The sequence below is a fragment of the Pantherophis guttatus genome, chromosome 1 (genome assembly GCF_059756535.1).
Source record: "Pantherophis guttatus breed Tessera chromosome 1, ASM5975653v1, whole genome shotgun sequence".
In the NCBI taxonomy this organism is placed as follows: domain Eukaryota; kingdom Metazoa; phylum Chordata; class Lepidosauria; order Squamata; family Colubridae; genus Pantherophis; species Pantherophis guttatus.
The window spans coordinates 259,979,347-259,996,442 of NC_142063.1; the positions used below are offsets into that span (position 1 = coordinate 259,979,347).

Consider the following 17,096-nt stretch of genomic DNA (forward strand, 5'->3'; position numbering starts at 1 on the left):
GAAGGGCATAACAAGTTAAAAGTTGTTATTACATTTGGTCCCATCGCTGTTTTCATAAGTCCTTCAAAACTTGATTGTGCCAAGAGGCCTGGGGGCTCTTAAGGGAATTGTGAGTTGTTGAGGTAGTTTCACTGTTGTTAATATTTGTTGCTCCCTCCTTGCCTTGTAATAATATTAATGGTTTTAATTATTGCTTTCATAGTACCATTTTATAGTTTTTTATTGTATGCCATCCCGAGTCGCATTTTGTGAGATGGACAGCCATATAATGTAAATATGATGAGGAAATAGGGAAACCCTATATGTCTACATCACCCTTTTATGTCACTTTTGCATCTCATAAGAATTACCACATTTTGCTCTTCTGTGCCAGCAACAATGTATGAAAGTTTGGGGTTGTGTTTTTTTTTTTTTTACTGGGCCTCCCTTTCTAGGAAGACCTTTATCTCTCTCGTTCTCTCTCTTTTTTTAAATCAAAGCCCCACCAGAAGAAATACTGTTGTATAAGTACACAGGTTGATAGAAATAGTGCTACAGTGCCACACAAATCCAAAGAACTTTGCTCTTGTAAAAAGATTCAAACTGGACAAGGAATATTTTCCTTTGGTCCCGAGTCAGCCAGTGTTGGCTAAAAGCCCAAGGTATGTTGTATTGTGTACAGTGGTTCCTATGGAGATGTGGAGAAGACCTTCAGTCAACAGTACTTCTGGCTTTTCTCAGAAGGGAAAGATCCATCAATTCTTAAGGTAAAGTAGTAGATGTCCTTGTGATTATTTATTTGTTCAAATGTGTGAATGGATAGATAGGATATTGAGGGGTCGGGCGTGTGTATTGTGTGTGCTGTGTTTCAGAAACTGCGGAGTTGATATTCTCTTAGTCTAAAAAGAGCAAAACACGTCATAACACCGAATCCAGAGACTGATGCACAAAAGCTTAATTTGCAGGATAACTCTAGAGGTTAATAGGATTCAAATTCATTTCAGAGTGCAATTGTTTCCCTTATAAAATTTATAACAAAAACATTCAAAGTTAACATAGCAAAAGGAAAGAGTGAAAACAAGATTGAAACTTGGAATGTTAGAGGGGAAGGAAAATTTCCCCTTTTTGCTTTTCCAGTGAACATTATTGAGCTTTAATCCCTCTTCTTTCTATCCTGCCTTCCTTATATTGCGGTGCCACCTTTCCTCCCCCCCCCACCGAACCACAAAATCTACAATGGAGCTTTTGAAAAGAAAAAGTGTATGTTTTAATAAGAAACTACTAGCTTAGTATTTGATTTCTCCCTTTCCACACACACATATTGGTAGTAGTCACTGATTTATTCCCTGCATTTTAACCCCATGTTTTAAACAGTTGTTCACCCAAACAGTTTGTGTAAGAATGAAAAAAGAGTCCATGTACACAGTCTAGAACAAGAGATCCAAAGCTCTTCAGCTCATTGATACCTTCCTGATGTTTCAGATTGTTAATAGCTTCAGAGAAAAGAAATGTAATATTTCTAAAGTAAATGTAAAGATAGAAAAGGTGAACAGGGATTTCTTCAGATGTATAGTATGTTGAGCTCACCCAGTAACATACAAATTTTTGGTCCAGTTAGTAATACGGAGGATAAATTAAAATACCACTACAGTTTGTCATGTGGTCAACTCATCATGATGCAAATTAATTGATGTTGGTATCTCACTCAACATGGATTGATGGGGATCCAAGTAATATTTGGGGGGGGGGGGGAAGGAGGCAGTGAAGGGTAATCATACAATATGTAAAGTGTCTATCTACTCATTCTGATAAAGTTCTAGAGATTACCCATGAGGTAGCATTTCCAGAATTCATACTTCAACCCCTTCTGCACATTATAGGCCCTCCCACAGCTTGCACAAACAATGCCCTTTTGGGTAGGGGGACGATGAGTGTTGTAGGCCCAGGATATCTGTCAGATTACAAAAGGCCAATATTTATTTATTTATTTTATTTTTATCCAGCTTTTACAAATAACTCAAGGCAATGAACATATTCAGTACACCTTCGCCTTCCTATTTTCTCCACAACAACCCTGTGAGGTGATTTGGGCTTAGAGAGAGTGACGGCCCAAAGTCACCCAGCTGGACTGCACAAAAATCAATCCAAGTTTTATGGTTCTCTCTGTGTGTGGTTTTAAGTCAGTTTTGACTGCTAGTGACTGCTTGGACTAGTCCCTGTGTTTGGAAGTGGTTTACTATTGCCTTCATCCTAGGGCTGAGAGAGTGACTGACCCAGAGTCACAGAGCAGACATTGTATGTAAGGCAGGATTAGTACTCCTGGTTTCCAGGGTTTTTATCCTGCTGCCTATGACAATAAATTGCCTCTTATTTTATAGTGTTGCCCTATTTTAATCAAACACTAGCCCATCTTTTGTGTCCACTACTATTAATAACACATAGCATTAATAGCATAAATATGAAATGCTGTGTTTCTTATTTTATAATCAGATCAATATTACAAAAATTGATAGAGGGGATCCAGAATAATTTGAAGAAACTAAAGACACAGTCCAAATATTTGGCTTGTTTTAGAGGTTTTGTGATTAGGGTGTAGATTTTAGTTGAATTTAGAACTCAGCATTTACTCTTGAAAGTTACACCATTATTCCATTTCTATCCACTAATAGGAATCTAACTGATGTGTAGAACAGAATTAACAGCAGACAAAAGTGACTATTACCTGAATAATTATAGTTCATATAATATATACACCTCATGTGACATTTGAAAAGCTTAGGACACCCTACAAGAGACAGAGTCCGCATCAGAGAATGGAAATCCTGCGTACACGATTCAGTTCTTGGACACCAATTAAAAACAAATTGCTTAACAATCAGGTGAGTTAATATTAAATTAACACTTAGTACTTAAACTGCTAAACTTTTGCTTTAAAATTTAATATTTCCAAAACTTTCATAGCTCGCTTGTCCATCAAAAGCAGGCTGGTTTGGTAGTTTGTTTAAATGTTTCCAGAAAAAAGCTCTCTATATGGCAGTTTGTTGTAACAGAAATATGCATTCCATGAAATTGCGGTACCTAGTTCTGCCTATAACTGAAGACTATCATAATAAACCTTCATAAAAACTGATTTGAGTTCTGCTTCTCACCTTCTGGTTTCAACCAAGAGAATACGTTTGTTATTTTAGCACTTGCTAACCTATATAATATTATACAAATATTATTTTGATGCACATTTGACCCGTGGTTTCCATATTTTTACATAAATCTGGAATAAATACAGTTTTTTTTAAAAAAACTTTTTAAAAAAATTTGATTTATATGCCGCCCTTCTCCGGAGACTCAGGGTGGCTTACAATGCGTTAAGCAATAGCCTTCATACTTTTGTATATTTTATACAAAGTCAGCTTATTGCCCCCACAAACTGGGTCCTCATTTCACCTACCTTAGAAAGGATGGAAGGCTGAGTCAACCTTGAGTTTTGGAGAGATTCGAACCAGCAGTAATTGCAGGCAGCTGTGTTAATAACAGGGTGCTTAGACCACTGTACCATCAAGGTTCTAATACCATCGAGTTGCCTAATACAACTCTTGTTCTTTTTTTCTTTCTTTCTTTTTTGCTGCTAACATAAAAAAAAAAACCCTATTAAATCAATCTCATGTCCAAAATGTTTCTCTCACCACAATCAATTAATGCAACATTGTTTTTTTAAAAATACATTTGATTGCTTTTAAAATAATAACAAAAAAGAAGAAAAGGAATAAAACACAAAATACATTACAAAAATAAAGTAATGCTTAAAAATCAGTGAAAAATATATTTGATGCATAAATATATACACACGCATAATGTTTGCATCATGTTATATTCAGTGGTGGGATTCAGCCAGTTCGCTCCAGTTCAAGTGAACCGGTTGTTAAATTACTACCCCGCGCTATCAAAGTGGATCCTGGGTGCTGCGCTGCAATGGAGAAACGGGCAACAGAGCGGCCAGAGTGAGGGAAGGAGGCCGCTTTCCCTCTTTCTTTTCCCTGCTCCTCCTCCTTCCCTCATGTCAGCTACTCCATTTCCTGTTTCTCCATTGCAGCACAACACCCAGGATCCACTTTGATAGCGGGGGGGGGGGGCGTGCGGTTAATTTAACAACCAGTTCTCCCAGGGTCAGGTTGGCCAATGCGAGAGGCTCATCCCACATGTGCGGCGGAGCTGGAGGACGGGGCTGGGCCATACCTCCCACGACAGCCAACCTGACCATGGGCAAACTGGTTGTTAAATTACTTGAATCCCACCACTGGTTATATATATTTAGAATTCCAACTGTTTACTGTATATTTACTCTTATGGTGACATACTATACAAGAAAAGAAACACTAAGAATACCATATAAACATTAGAATGATCCACTGTTTTTTTTTTTTTTACACTGTATTGTAAAGACATCCATACAGTCTTGTTCTGTCTTGTTCTGTCTTGAGCCATGGTGGCACAGTGGTTAGAATGCAGTACTGCAGGCTACTTCTGCTGACTGCCATCTGCCTGCAATTTGGCAGTTCGAATCTCACCAGGCTCAAGGTTGACTGAGCCTTCCATCTTTTCAAGGTCAGTAAAACAAGGACCCAGATTGTTGGCAATATGCTGGCTCTGTAAACTGTTTAGAGAGGGCTGTATAGCACAGTGAAGCTGTATAGAGTCTAAGTGCTATTGCTAAGTGCTATTGCTAATACCTACAGTCAGAACAGAAGTACAGTATTCCATTCATCTGATGGTTTCCAAATTCTGCTATCTTGCCTGTAGAATTATGTTGACTGTCTACTATTGTTCAGTTTTTTCCCCCCAATGATTTTCCTTTCTGCTTTTTAAAAATTTTATTATTTTATAACATAAGCCACACTGAGTTGTATAGAATCAGGCAGGTTCAAATTTTAAACCAATCAATCAATCAATAGTATTGACATTAATTTTAGCAATTTTATTAATTTCCTGCTTTGTATTTTTTCAATTTTTGATATAAAAAAGAACTACTGCTACCATGCTTCCCACCCACAAAAAAATATGTTACAACATAAAACAAAATGGGATGCTAGTGGCATGCTACAAAGCTAAATGCTTTCCCTTAGCATTATACTTACTAATACGGTAGTATATTTATTAATGATAATTTTTAATAATATCTTAGGAGCCTAGATAGACCTAAAAGAATGGAGGTCAGCTGAAAGAGAGCCTGCCTACTGCATACACATGATGAAAGAGCAGCGTAGGAGAAAGTAAATGAGTGTTCTGTGACTAACACCTGTTTTGTGAGGGTGGCCATGATTTATTTTGAACACCTCAGTGGGGTCCCCAGATTTTTTGTCCCTAGTCCAGGCTTTTTTAGGAAATAATCCAGCCAGTCAGAACTTCATTTGAAATTAAGGATTTTATTCAAAAGCTCGATTTTGCAGCATATATAAGGAATTGTGGTCCTCCAGTTGTAGTAGCCAAAGTCATTAGCACTGTCCAACACAGCCAATGTTGAGGGTTGTTGAGAATTGGAGTTAGCAATGTCTAAGGACTCCAGATCAGTGGTGAAATCTAAAATTTGTTACTACCGGTTCTGTGGGAGTGGCTTGGTGGGGGAGGGGGTAATGTAACTAGATGGGTGTGGTCAATTTTATTTATTTTTTTTATTTTTAAAACCATTTTTTCTACAACCTCTTCGGCGAAGAGATTGTAAAAAAATGCTTTCAAAAAGCTCTGATGATCCCAGCTGAGTTGCCTGATCAGCAGAGGCTTTTTTTCTTTTAAATGCCTCTGATGATCAGGCAACTCAGCTTGGATCGTCAGAGGCATTTAGAAGAAAAAAAGCCTCTGATGATTGTGCGGCTCAGCTGGGATGGGGGGGGGCATGGATTTTTGCTACCGGTTCTCCGAACCACCTGCCTCCATTGCTACCGGATCGGGCGATCCGGTCCGAACCAGCTCCAGATTGTTATCCAAGTTGCATCTTATAATGAGTTTATAAAATGACCCTAAAGTGAAAAATTAGCAGTATTATATGTGGAATGGTCTAATCTTGTATGTTATTGAACTGTCTTTTTTATTTAAAAAAAAACATGTGGCTTTGTTTAGCTTTATCAGGAAAGAATCAGACTTATAAGTCACTGGTTTGACTTGTGGACAGACAAACAACGCAAGCAATTTCTCTTCTTGATATTGAACCAGTGCAGTAAGTCACAGCTGAAGTAAGTGAGCCCCTTGCTTTAGTACTATGCTTTGTGAAAATAAAAAGTAGATTATGCAAGGGCACTTCCTATAATGTAAATTATTCACTGCACCATTGTTTGCCTTTTCTGGAGTCCAATCCTATAATTAGCTGGAACTCATTGAGATCTCCCAAACAGAGATCTAGAAGTACTAATTCTTGTAAAACGTGGATGTACAAATTTGATGGACCAAAAGGCATATTTTCAATCTTTGGGATCTAGATTTCAAAACGCTGACTGGTGCTAAGGCAGAAACTATATATACTGTAAAATTATTTTAAATTAATTTAACATTGTGAATATGGCTATTTCCTAGGCATTTAATAATGTTCCCTGTTCAGTTAACAGTTGTGATTTAGCTACAACTTTTGGTGGATCTTTGGGCTAGCAACTGTCCATATGTGTTATAAAATACATACATGAAAGCCAGTGACACGAATACCTTACTTCTGTATTGATGACAAGATAAAGTCTTATTCCATATAGTATAGAGCAAAAGAGTTAAGGGAACAAATGTATTTAAAGAGTAAAATACATTTTGTCCCATGCACAGCCTTATTTTCCAAGAAATCGGGGGAAGGTGGGCCAGAATGAGAAAAGTACATCAGATAGAGATCTGCTTCTGGTACTTAAGATCTTGGCCTCCTGATATCTAATGTTAAGGCTGGCCTCTTCTAAATTTGAACCTGTCCACTAGCTTCCTATAAAACTGGAGATTATAATCATGTGTCAATTCACAGACACTAACAAAAAAATATTGGTGTTGCCCTGCCTTAGGAAGTGCTGCCACATGAAAATGAAAGTGAACTTGAGAAGTTGAATAGAAGGGGAGAAATCACGGAGGGGGGGGGAAATCATGGCATACTCATTAAATGTTTAGAATCTCAAACATGATGTTGTTTTGTATGTAACATAAGCTATGATTCACTTTTGTACAATCCTCTTCTCCTGGCAAGAAATGTAAGTATTTCCCTAGATCCGATAATTCATTTCATTTTTGTTGTTGTGTTTTCCTTTCTTGTTGCATAGGTGTGTTGAAAAATGGCTTGTAGAAAACATCCCACTGACCCACGTAGATTTCACCACTCTGCTGCCACGTTTCCTATCTCTCTATATATTCTCCTTTCTCAGTCCGAGGGATCTTTGTGCTGCAGCCCAAATCAATTGGCACTGGAAATGTTTAACTGAACAGGTAGTATCAGAGTATGCCTTGTTCTCAGGTGAGCCAATGCTACATGCTAGAGTTGTAGAACCATGGTCGTCTAAGTGAAGTTCAACTCCCAGCTGTTCCAGATTATGTAACCCATGGTGAGATACTAGGAACTGCAGTTCAGCAATGTTAAAATATCATAGGTTATCATCCCTTCTTCATTCTTTGAATAAGCCCCCCCCCAAAAAAATTATAAATTGAGAGAGAGGGTTACAGAGTCACTTTGTAGTCATCCCAATTAAACACCAAGTTCTTATCTCATTGATTTGAAATGGCATGAATGTTTGTAACATTCCCTAGTGATGTTTCCCATTTGTGTTACTTGTCTCGTAATTATGGCCATTTCTTTCCAATCTTGAATCCTTAGATGAAGTAGGTATCTTTCTTATTCCATATAGAAGGGGAAATAGTCCTGTTGTCAATTATTAAAATTCATTGGCTACCAATTGTAGGAGAAGGAGTAACAGAATCTGGGGGCAGAGCAGTGGTGGTATTCTTTGCTACCGGTTCACAAATGGGAGTGTACCTACTCACTTTGCTCGCACGCGCCACCTCTGCGCATGCGCAGATCCTTCTGCGCATGCACAGAGCGTCAAAAATGGGATGTGATGACATCCGGGCAGGTGGGTGGAGCCTTCCGCAGCCACTGCTACCGGTTCACCCGAACTGGATATAACCGGCTGAATAGCACCACTGGGGCAGAGTCAAAAAAGGAATCAGCCTAGACTCTACGTAGTCACAAATGGACTAATCCAACCCTTCTTGAATTCAGTTGCCCCTTATCTATCACTAAAATAGTACTAACCGTTAATTGAGTAGATTGCTGTGCAGAGGCATGAATAAATAAATTGATTTAATTAAAACTTCACATCCGTGCCCCTGACATCAATACAATAATTGGCAATAATTAATTTTATATTCAGGTATATTCATCTATTAGATGCATTCACCAATTAACATACATATAGAATAGCAGAATTTAAATATACCCTTTCTTCTATGTCTATTTATTTATTTTTGTACTATTTATCAATTTTACTTATTGTTTTTCTATATCTCTTCTATTTTCATATATTATTAGGGTATGATCATAATAATTATTCAAATCAACCAGTCCAATTAAAATGAAACCAAATGATGAGACTCTTGAGTTAAAATCCAAGGAATTACCTTTAAGTCTGTTTTAAATGAAACAGATTACATGTACCTTCCAAATCAAGAAAAAGGGAGATATGGTATTTGTGTACATCATCCCTATAGATCTGCTTCTCTTACATGTCTGATGTTATCAACAATTAAGTCATACTTTACTTGATTTGATAAGCTTTCGAAATAACTTCTCTTTGAAAATAAATGTTTTCACTTTCTTAAGGACTGTCTGTGGATGCCAAAATGCCTTAAGTTAGGATGGTTTCTTCCATATGTTCCTGAAAAGAATGAATATGGCGCTTGGAAGCGATACTATATTGCCTGTGCAACCAGCCTGGATTATCTAACTCCTAGGAGAACTGCATACCACAGCACCACCAGTGATCTCAAAACAAAAACTGAAGAGCAAGAAGAAAGATGGCAAGCAAAATGTTGTCAGAAATGTATTCGAGGAGGACTGGCAGTACACAAAAGTCAGTTTTGGTTCAGTTATTAGTAAGGGAGGATCCCATATTTTATCTGTAGCAGCTGGAAATAATTAAGTTCTTAAGAAAACATGAGATGCATAGGAATGCCTAGCAAGCCCCAAGGACTAAAATCTGAAATAAATATACAGAAATAAATAGCTTTTTAAATAATTGCATTAGACAGAAAAATAGAAAAGTTTGGCTGAGTTTGACCTCTTTTCACAAATGCAGCAAAGTGATAAGAATATTAGGGCATCGTCTTCTCTTTGAAGTATGTGTAAGCCTCCTTAAATTAAGGTAATTATTTTCCATGGGGCTTGAATGTAAAATACTCTAATGAATGATTCCGTCATGTCAAATGATTGCAGAAGTGGAATGCAGTTTATAGAATGAGTCATTCTTTCTCCTCTGTCCCTTACTGCTCTTATGAATTTGATTCTCTGCTTATGCCAGTTTGGTTTGGATGCCAGTAGTTTCCCCCTTTAGCTTAATTTATTTACCGTATTTTTCAGAGTATAAGATGTACCTATCCCCCCCCCTAAAAACGGGTGAAAATTTAGGTGCGTCATATACACCGAATGTAGCTCCGCCCACCCACTGGCCCCCACCCTTTGGCCTCTGCCTCCCAGCAGTTACCTCCTTGTAGCAAGCAGCAAGAAGAAACAACTCATTTCAGCTTCAGCACAGCCTAATTAGCACAAGTTGATTGGATCGGCCTTCAACTCAGCTGTTTTGCTCTCAGCTGTTTTGTGCAGGCCTCTGCTGCTTGCTGCAAGGAGGTAAATTGCTGGAGCAGATTTTTCTTTTCTTGTGCTAATCAAGCTATGCTGAAAACGAAAATGAAAGTAAAGCAGGCTGTTTGCTGTTTGCTGCAACAAGGCAAAATTGCTCAGAGGCAGGGACAGATTTCTTTTTCTTGTTTTCCTCACCAAAAAAGGTAGGTGCGTTTTATAGTCCGGCGCGACTCCGAAAAATACGGTAATTTTATTTTTCACATTTCTGAACTGTCCATCTCCCTCAAAGAGTGTAGCTGCAGTCTCAACACCTACCATGTTTCCCCAAAAATAAGACTGAGTCTTATATTAATTTTTGCTCCAAAAGACGTATTAGGGCTATTTTCAGGTGATGTTCATATTTTTGGGGAAATACAGTATTAAGTGCCTCTGTCTGGCTGACAGTCCTAACTGGAGTAGGGCTTCTATTATGAACATCCTAAAAAATCATGCTATGGCTTATTTTCCGGTTGGATCTCATTTTCGAGAAAACACGGTGGTAGTCTCTCTCTCTCTCTTTTTTAAAACTAACCCGGACAGAAATTTGTGGGCCAAATCTTTTATTTGCATCCTCCATGGCGTGTTCCCATTACAGCAGTGGAGAAATCTGAACCGGTTTACTACCGGTTTGCTGGTCACGCATGTGCCAAACGTACGCTGTGCGCGCGCATGTGTAGTGAGCACCAAACATGAGCTGCGCATGCAGTGCGCACCAAAAGGAGGCTTGGGAAGGTAAGTAGAATAGTGCAGGGGGGGGTGATCAGCTGTGGCGCGCGTGGGAACCTTTTTAAAAAACTTTTTAAAAGCATTTTTTACTACCAGCTTGGTCGAATAGGTAGTAAAAAATGCTTTAAAAAAGTAAAAAAAAAAAAGGTTCCAACGATCACGCGGCACAGCTGTGATTGTCAGAGCCTTTTTTTTTTTTTTTACTTTTTTAAAGCATTTTTTTACTACCTATTCGACGGAGCCGGTAGTTAAAAATGCTTTTAAAAGGTAAAAAAAACAGTTCCGACGATCACTGCTGTGCCGTGCTATCATTGGAACCTTTTTTTTACCTTTTAAAAGCATTATTTTACTATCGGCTCAGGTGAATAGGGCGAAAAATGCTTTAAAAAAGTAAAAAAAGGCTCTGACGATCAGCTGAGCGACACGCGATCATCGGAATTTTTTTTTTTTACTTTTTATAGCATTTTTAACTACCGGTTCTGGAGAACTGGTAGTAAAAAAATGCTAAAAAAGTAAAAAAGAAAAAAAAGTTCCGACGATCGCGTGTTGCTCAGCTGATCGTCAGAACTCTTTTTAAACATTTTTTACTACCGGTTCGGCAAACCAGCCTGAACCAGTAGCATTTCACCCCTGCATTACAGGCATTGTGCTAAAAAGAATAGGGAGACAAAACTGAACAAGTCATGTCAATCTTCTATTATGCCAAATATGATGAACGGTTTGCCCTTTTTTAGTAGAACAATTTGCATTTTTTGTGCGTTGCATGTGTATAAAGATCCAAATGTGAGTATAGTTGTGGGTGGCTCATTGATTTATACCTAAATTCTCTTCTGATTAGGAAACTTGCCCAGTTTATTAAAAACTAGAACTGGCTGTAAATTAAAATAGCTTTTTAAATTAATAGTATAACCTGACAGTGAAAAGGGGAGCATAAATAAACACCTTTTGAAACTGACATACAATATAATTGAATGGGATTTATTTTTCAGAGGAATTATTCAAAGCCCGTCCACCTTGGATAAGTGGAACCCGAAGCTCAGGATTTTACAAGTCTGGATTTCAACCACAATTGTCCCAATCTATCTATGACCAGGCTAAATTATCAGCTGAATTATTAATGAAGGTATTATTTTTTTCCCTCCTCAAATGTTTACATTTATATGTTTTTGCATACAGAGCTTCACTTAAGACTTTGTCTCCATCCGCAAAACAATTTTGAATCGCATTGCTTAGAGCTTCAGCATGTGTTAAGAAGAGCAGTGTAGGCATCTGAGTAAGTGAGCTTTAGGGGCCTGAGGATCTGCTAAACAAGCAACGTTGGCCCTGGGATCCCCATTTTTGTTAATCTCATCTTGCTGTCCCTGGGTTTCCATCAGTCTCCTCTGACTGAATAACGATAGTAGGAAAACTACTCTCTTCAACTACCCCCTTTAAATGGCTATGCAGATTAACGTAGATGAGTGTTGCTCAACTTTGGCAATTTTAAAATGTGTGCAGTTCAACTCTCAGCATTCCCATCCCAACGTTGAGAAACACTGATCTACATAAATAATCTAAGAACCAGCAAAGATGGTGTAGGATAGTGGCATCTTGTCTGGTACTCCCCAATGGCTGCAGCTGACACTATCTGTGCTTGTATCAAGTGCTTGTCTAGTGCTGTGATGGTGAACCTATGGCACACGTGTCAGAGGTGGCACACAGCGCCCTCTCTTTGGGCACTTGAGCCATTGCCCCAGTTCAGCTCTGCTGTGCATGCGCGCTCGTCTCCCACCAGCCAGCTGGTCTTCAGGTCTCTGCCGCATATGTGCAGGGGGCGGGGGCATGGGGGGGCCATGTGCATGCGCAGGGGTGGGGTGTGTGCAGGGGGACGCACGCATGTGTGGAGGGCCGCATGCACATGTGCGGGACCGCACGCACATTGCATTCTGGAGGTTTGGGCACACGCACCTGCTTTGGGCACTCAGTCCGGAAAAGGTTAGCCACCACTAGTCTAGTGCCTTTTTTTCTTCTTAGAGAAATTTTGTATTCAAGGAGCAGCATTTTCTGTATTTTGACAGCCCTTTCTGAATTTTAGCAGGCACTGCTAAAGTTCTCAAGATGAGGTGTGATACATTCCATTTTAGTCTTGTTGCAGATCTACTTGGTTAAACAGCAGCAGCAAATTGATTTTTCTGAAGCCACTCAAATGGCTTCAATAATTCAATCTGAATCTTTGTAGCAGAAGACGAAAATGTTTAGCCAACAATAGAGGAATTAAATGTCAATGGTCTGGGGATCTGTATTAATCAAAAATATTACCCTTTTCTTTTGTTCTGAACAAATTAACATGCTCCCAACCTGTACATCCCCGGAGTTCAATTCATTAAAAAGAAAATGCAGGAAGATCCATTGCAATTTAAATGTAAAATGGAATGTCAATACGATAATGACAATATATTATCTCCCCTCCTCCCAGTTGTATCCTCACAACAGCCTTTGGGATTAAGAGTTGTTAATGCCTCCAAATTGCAGAACATACCTTGACTGTGAAGGCTTAGGCCAAGGGACAAACTGTGCAGAAAATTCTTTTCTTGTTCAATAAATAGATTCTAGTTGCTCATAGATTTGTTCCTTTTGGGGGTGGGGGCTGCTGAAAAAATGGAAGGGAAACAATATACAGAGGAGAAACCTTCCTCGAAGACCTGAGTTGGGAGGCTAGACCTTGGCAGATATCCTTTTTTCCTACTCTGACTCTATGAATGGTGTCACCTTTACTCCTCATCCCTCAGCAGGTAGTCTACACCTCCTGCAGGAATTTAGCACTTCGATGTCTTGCCTTTTCTACAGCAGTGTTTCTCAAGCTTAGCCATTTTCAGGGGTATGGACTTCAAGTACCAGAATTCTTATCAATGGCCCTGCAAGTTGTGGAATAATTGAAACTGAAGTCCACACACTCTAAAATGGGCAAAGTTTGGAAGCACTGTTCTATAGAGCAGGGGTGTCAAACTGGTGGCCCGTGGGCTGGATGTGTCACGTGCAGGCCACGCCCATCCCAGCTCCATGAAGGGAAAAAAACGTGGCAATATATCACGTGACAGCAATGTGACGCTGCGAGTTTGACACCCATGTTCCAGAGCAGGGGTCTCCAACCTTAACAACGTTAAGCCTGGCGGACTTCAACTCCCAGAATTCCCCAGCCAGCAAAGCTTTGCTGGCTGGGGAATTCTGGGAGTTGAAGTCCACCAGGCTTAACGTTGCCAAGGTTGGAGACTCCTGTTTCAGAGTATACACCTATCATCCTTGAAGTTGTGGTTCCTCTTAGAGCCATCCCATCCCTCTCTCTCTAAATGCTTTTATTGAAAAAGTACTTTCCACAAATTATTCACTTTTCAAACAGATTCATCAACAGAATAAATCTGCATCAGGGTTCAGAATAGAAGCTGAGAAGCCGGTCGTTTTGTCGTCTGGGAAATCTCTACCAGAAAGGTAAATGTCTTTTCAAATTAAGGTCTCTTCTGCATAAGGAAAGAATATGGTCAACAAAAGTTTCTAAAAGGGTTCAGAGCTAGAGATAGAAGGGAATCTTACCTTATCCCCATGATGGCGATCCTATGGTACACATGCCAGAGGTGGCACACATCTCCCTCTCTGTGGGCATGCAAACCATCGCCCCAGTTCAGCTCCACCGCGCATGCGTGCACACCTCCTGCCAGCCAGCTGGTCTTCGAGTCTCTGCTGTGCATGCAGGGGGGGCATGGGGCATGTGGTGGGGCCCGCATGCATACACAGGGGCGGGACGCATGCGGAGGGCATGCACGCATGCACAGCGGGTGGGGCACATGCAAAGGGGCCCGCATGCGCATTGCATTTTGGGGGTTTGGGCACGTGCGCATTGGGCACTCGGTCCGGAAAAGGTTAGCCATCACTGCCTTATCCTGTTCACCATCTGAATTAAGAAAAAAATCCCCGTCTTGGGGCAGAAGCAGAGTTTCCTTGCAACATGGGGGTTTGACAATAGAGCTATATATAGGCTGTAGCAGTGTTTCCCCAGTATTTGCTTGCCTGCTGTATTTCTTAAAAGCTGTAAACTTTGAAGATAACTTTCGGTCTATAGCTGTGCCTTCCCTAAGAGAAAGGAGGAAAAAGATGTTTCCTCTCTTTGTCCTCTCCCCTTCCCTCTGTTCCTTGTCTTTCCTTCCTCTGGCGACATTCAATTTTTTTTTGTTGCAAATTATGTACAGTATACAATGTCCAGTCTGAGAGAGAAAATTGCTTGCTTTGGGAACAGAACAGAACAGAACAGAACAGAATAGAATAGAATAACAGTTGGAAGGGACTTTGGAGGTCTTCTAATCCAACCCCCTGCTTAGGCAGGAAACCCTACACCACTTCAGACAAATGGTTATCCAATCTCTTCTTAAAAATTTCCAGTGTTGGAGCATTCACAACTTCTGGAGGCAAGTTGTTCCACTGATTAATTGTTCTAACTGTCAGGAAATTTCTCCTTAGTTCTAAGTTGCTTCTCTCCTTGATTAGTTTGCATCCATTGCTTCTTGTCCTGCCCTCAGGTGCTTTGGAGAATAGATTGACTCCCTCTTCTTTGTGGCAGGCCTTGAGATAGTGGAACACTGATTAATTGCCTTATGATGGGGACATGGTAGGACCTCTGTTTGCTGTGCCACAGCTAATCTGTTCTGCCATAAATAGCCAAGAAATACCTATCTCTGGGGTATCTTTTGTCCGTGGGTGCTGCTATGGAGATTTATATGCAGCATGGCTGGCGGGGGAATTCTGTGAGTTGCAGTTCACATGTCTTAAATGGCCAAGGTTGAAAAAATTAGTATAGAGGTTGATTGAAAACATTTGCCTTAGAATTTCTGTTTCCAGTTGGTGACCAAGAGAAACTCTGCTGTTGCAGGAAATAGAGTGGTATTCCTTTCTGGGCCCTGTTTTGAGATTCAGCAAAGGAAGGACTGATAACAGTGCACTGCGTAGTATCTAGTCTGTTTCTATCTGCTAGTGGAACAGAAAGACTTGTTGGCTTTGCAGAAATGGCATTTTCCTCAGATCTGAAGCTTCCTGAACAAATATGTTGCTTTCACACAATTGTGAAGGGGTGGGGGTGGGGTAGGGGAGACGACATCAGGGGAAATCCTGTTGCAGGAGAGGAAATCTGCTGGTGTAATATTAGAGGGAGACTTCAATCTGGATGTAGCCCCAGGATGACCTTTGGAAGCTGAGTGCACAACTTTTTTCTCTTATAATTAAAAAAAAAAAAAAGCAGCCTCTGAAATATTAGGGGAGTGGCTTTAGAAACTAAGCTGGCAGATTTGCTGCTAAACAGGTAGAACTTTTCACCTAAAGCATGAGAAATTCATGGAGGAGTCATAATATGACCAGAAAATAATGAGATCATTCAGCCAGTATGATGACTTGCCTGTACTAACTTTAGCCAATGACAGTTTTGAAAAGTTAAGTGTGAAATAAGGTTGATCAAAGTCTATCTATCTATCTATCTATCTATCTATCTATCTATCTATCTATCTATCAATCTATCCAATTTCTATTTCTGCCCATCTCAAACAAACTTCTAAGTGGAACTTCATTTGTGTGACATTTGATCATCATAATCATAAAGCTTCATATGTGGTATTAACTTTGTATTTGTACAGAAGGACTATTACAGCAGTTCAATCCCTAACTTGTCTCATAGATTTTGTCAGCCTGTTTCCCAAGGATACCCCAATGGGATGCATTCACTCCATCCACACCTGGTCTTGATATCCTCCCACATACCTGCATATGAGGTAAAACTTTATGGAATCAGTCTTTCCTGATTTCCTCCATGAATGAAATGTCTTCTTCCCTTTTGTACATATAAGGAGGCGCGATGAAACAACAGAAAATCTGCTAGGTCAAATAGGACAAAACAAGGACCCAAACTAAATTAAAATATATTTCATATCTCCAAACTTTTAATATACTGTATGAGCTAAAATTGGGGAGGAGTGAAAAACAGAAAGAAAGCTAGCTAAACACATTTGCTTTTAATTTGAAAACTATGTTCTTACTTGTTGTTTTCTTCCAATTTTATTTTAGATGGTTGTGGACAGTGTTAAGCTTGGCGTGGTTCTGGTAGTATATGAACATACTGGGACCACATTGGAAAGCCTTATTCATTCTGTAGAAAGCGCCTTGGATGGCCATATAGCAAAGAGTATTGGGATAATTAGTGATGGAGATTCCAGAGAGATTAACTTGCTTCAAGGTAGGCTTAAGATACATTAATAAGATTCTTGAATGAGTGATATGATATTTTGTACTGAAATGTTACGCGAAAGAGTTGAAGTATATGGAAGTGAATTTCTTTAAGACTCCGAGTTGTTGGGAGACACATTGCAAGCTATATTGATTTACCTGTTTTCTAGCTGATTATGAAAAACAAACCTCTTCCAGAAAAAAAGATAACTATATAAAATATTATTGTTAAAATATTTTTAAATTACCAATGGCAACAACAACAACAAAAATCCTACACTAGCGAATATATCCATATACAGTATAGAAGTAG

The 17,096-nt window shown here is 39.5% G+C and overlaps 1 protein-coding gene across 2 annotated transcripts in view; it reads left to right on the top strand.

Moving 5' to 3' along the window:
* Nucleotides 1-671: 671 nt before the first annotated feature.
* Nucleotides 672-17,096, top strand: part of ECT2L (epithelial cell transforming 2 like) — a 46,037-nt gene continuing 29,612 nt past the window's right edge. For both annotated transcript variants that reach the window (XM_034418908.2, XM_060692251.2), the window contains exons 1-9: nt 672-746; nt 2,649-2,858; nt 6,088-6,200; nt 7,251-7,413; nt 8,804-9,053; nt 11,536-11,669; nt 13,923-14,011; nt 16,239-16,332; nt 16,625-16,793. In XM_034418908.2, coding sequence (XP_034274799.2) covers nt 2,793-2,858; nt 6,088-6,200; nt 7,251-7,413; nt 8,804-9,053; nt 11,536-11,669; nt 13,923-14,011; nt 16,239-16,332; nt 16,625-16,793 — 1,078 coding nt within the window. In that variant the 5' untranslated portion in view covers nt 672-746; nt 2,649-2,792. The remainder of the gene's footprint in view (nt 747-2,648; nt 2,859-6,087; nt 6,201-7,250; nt 7,414-8,803; nt 9,054-11,535; nt 11,670-13,922; nt 14,012-16,238; nt 16,333-16,624; nt 16,794-17,096) is intronic.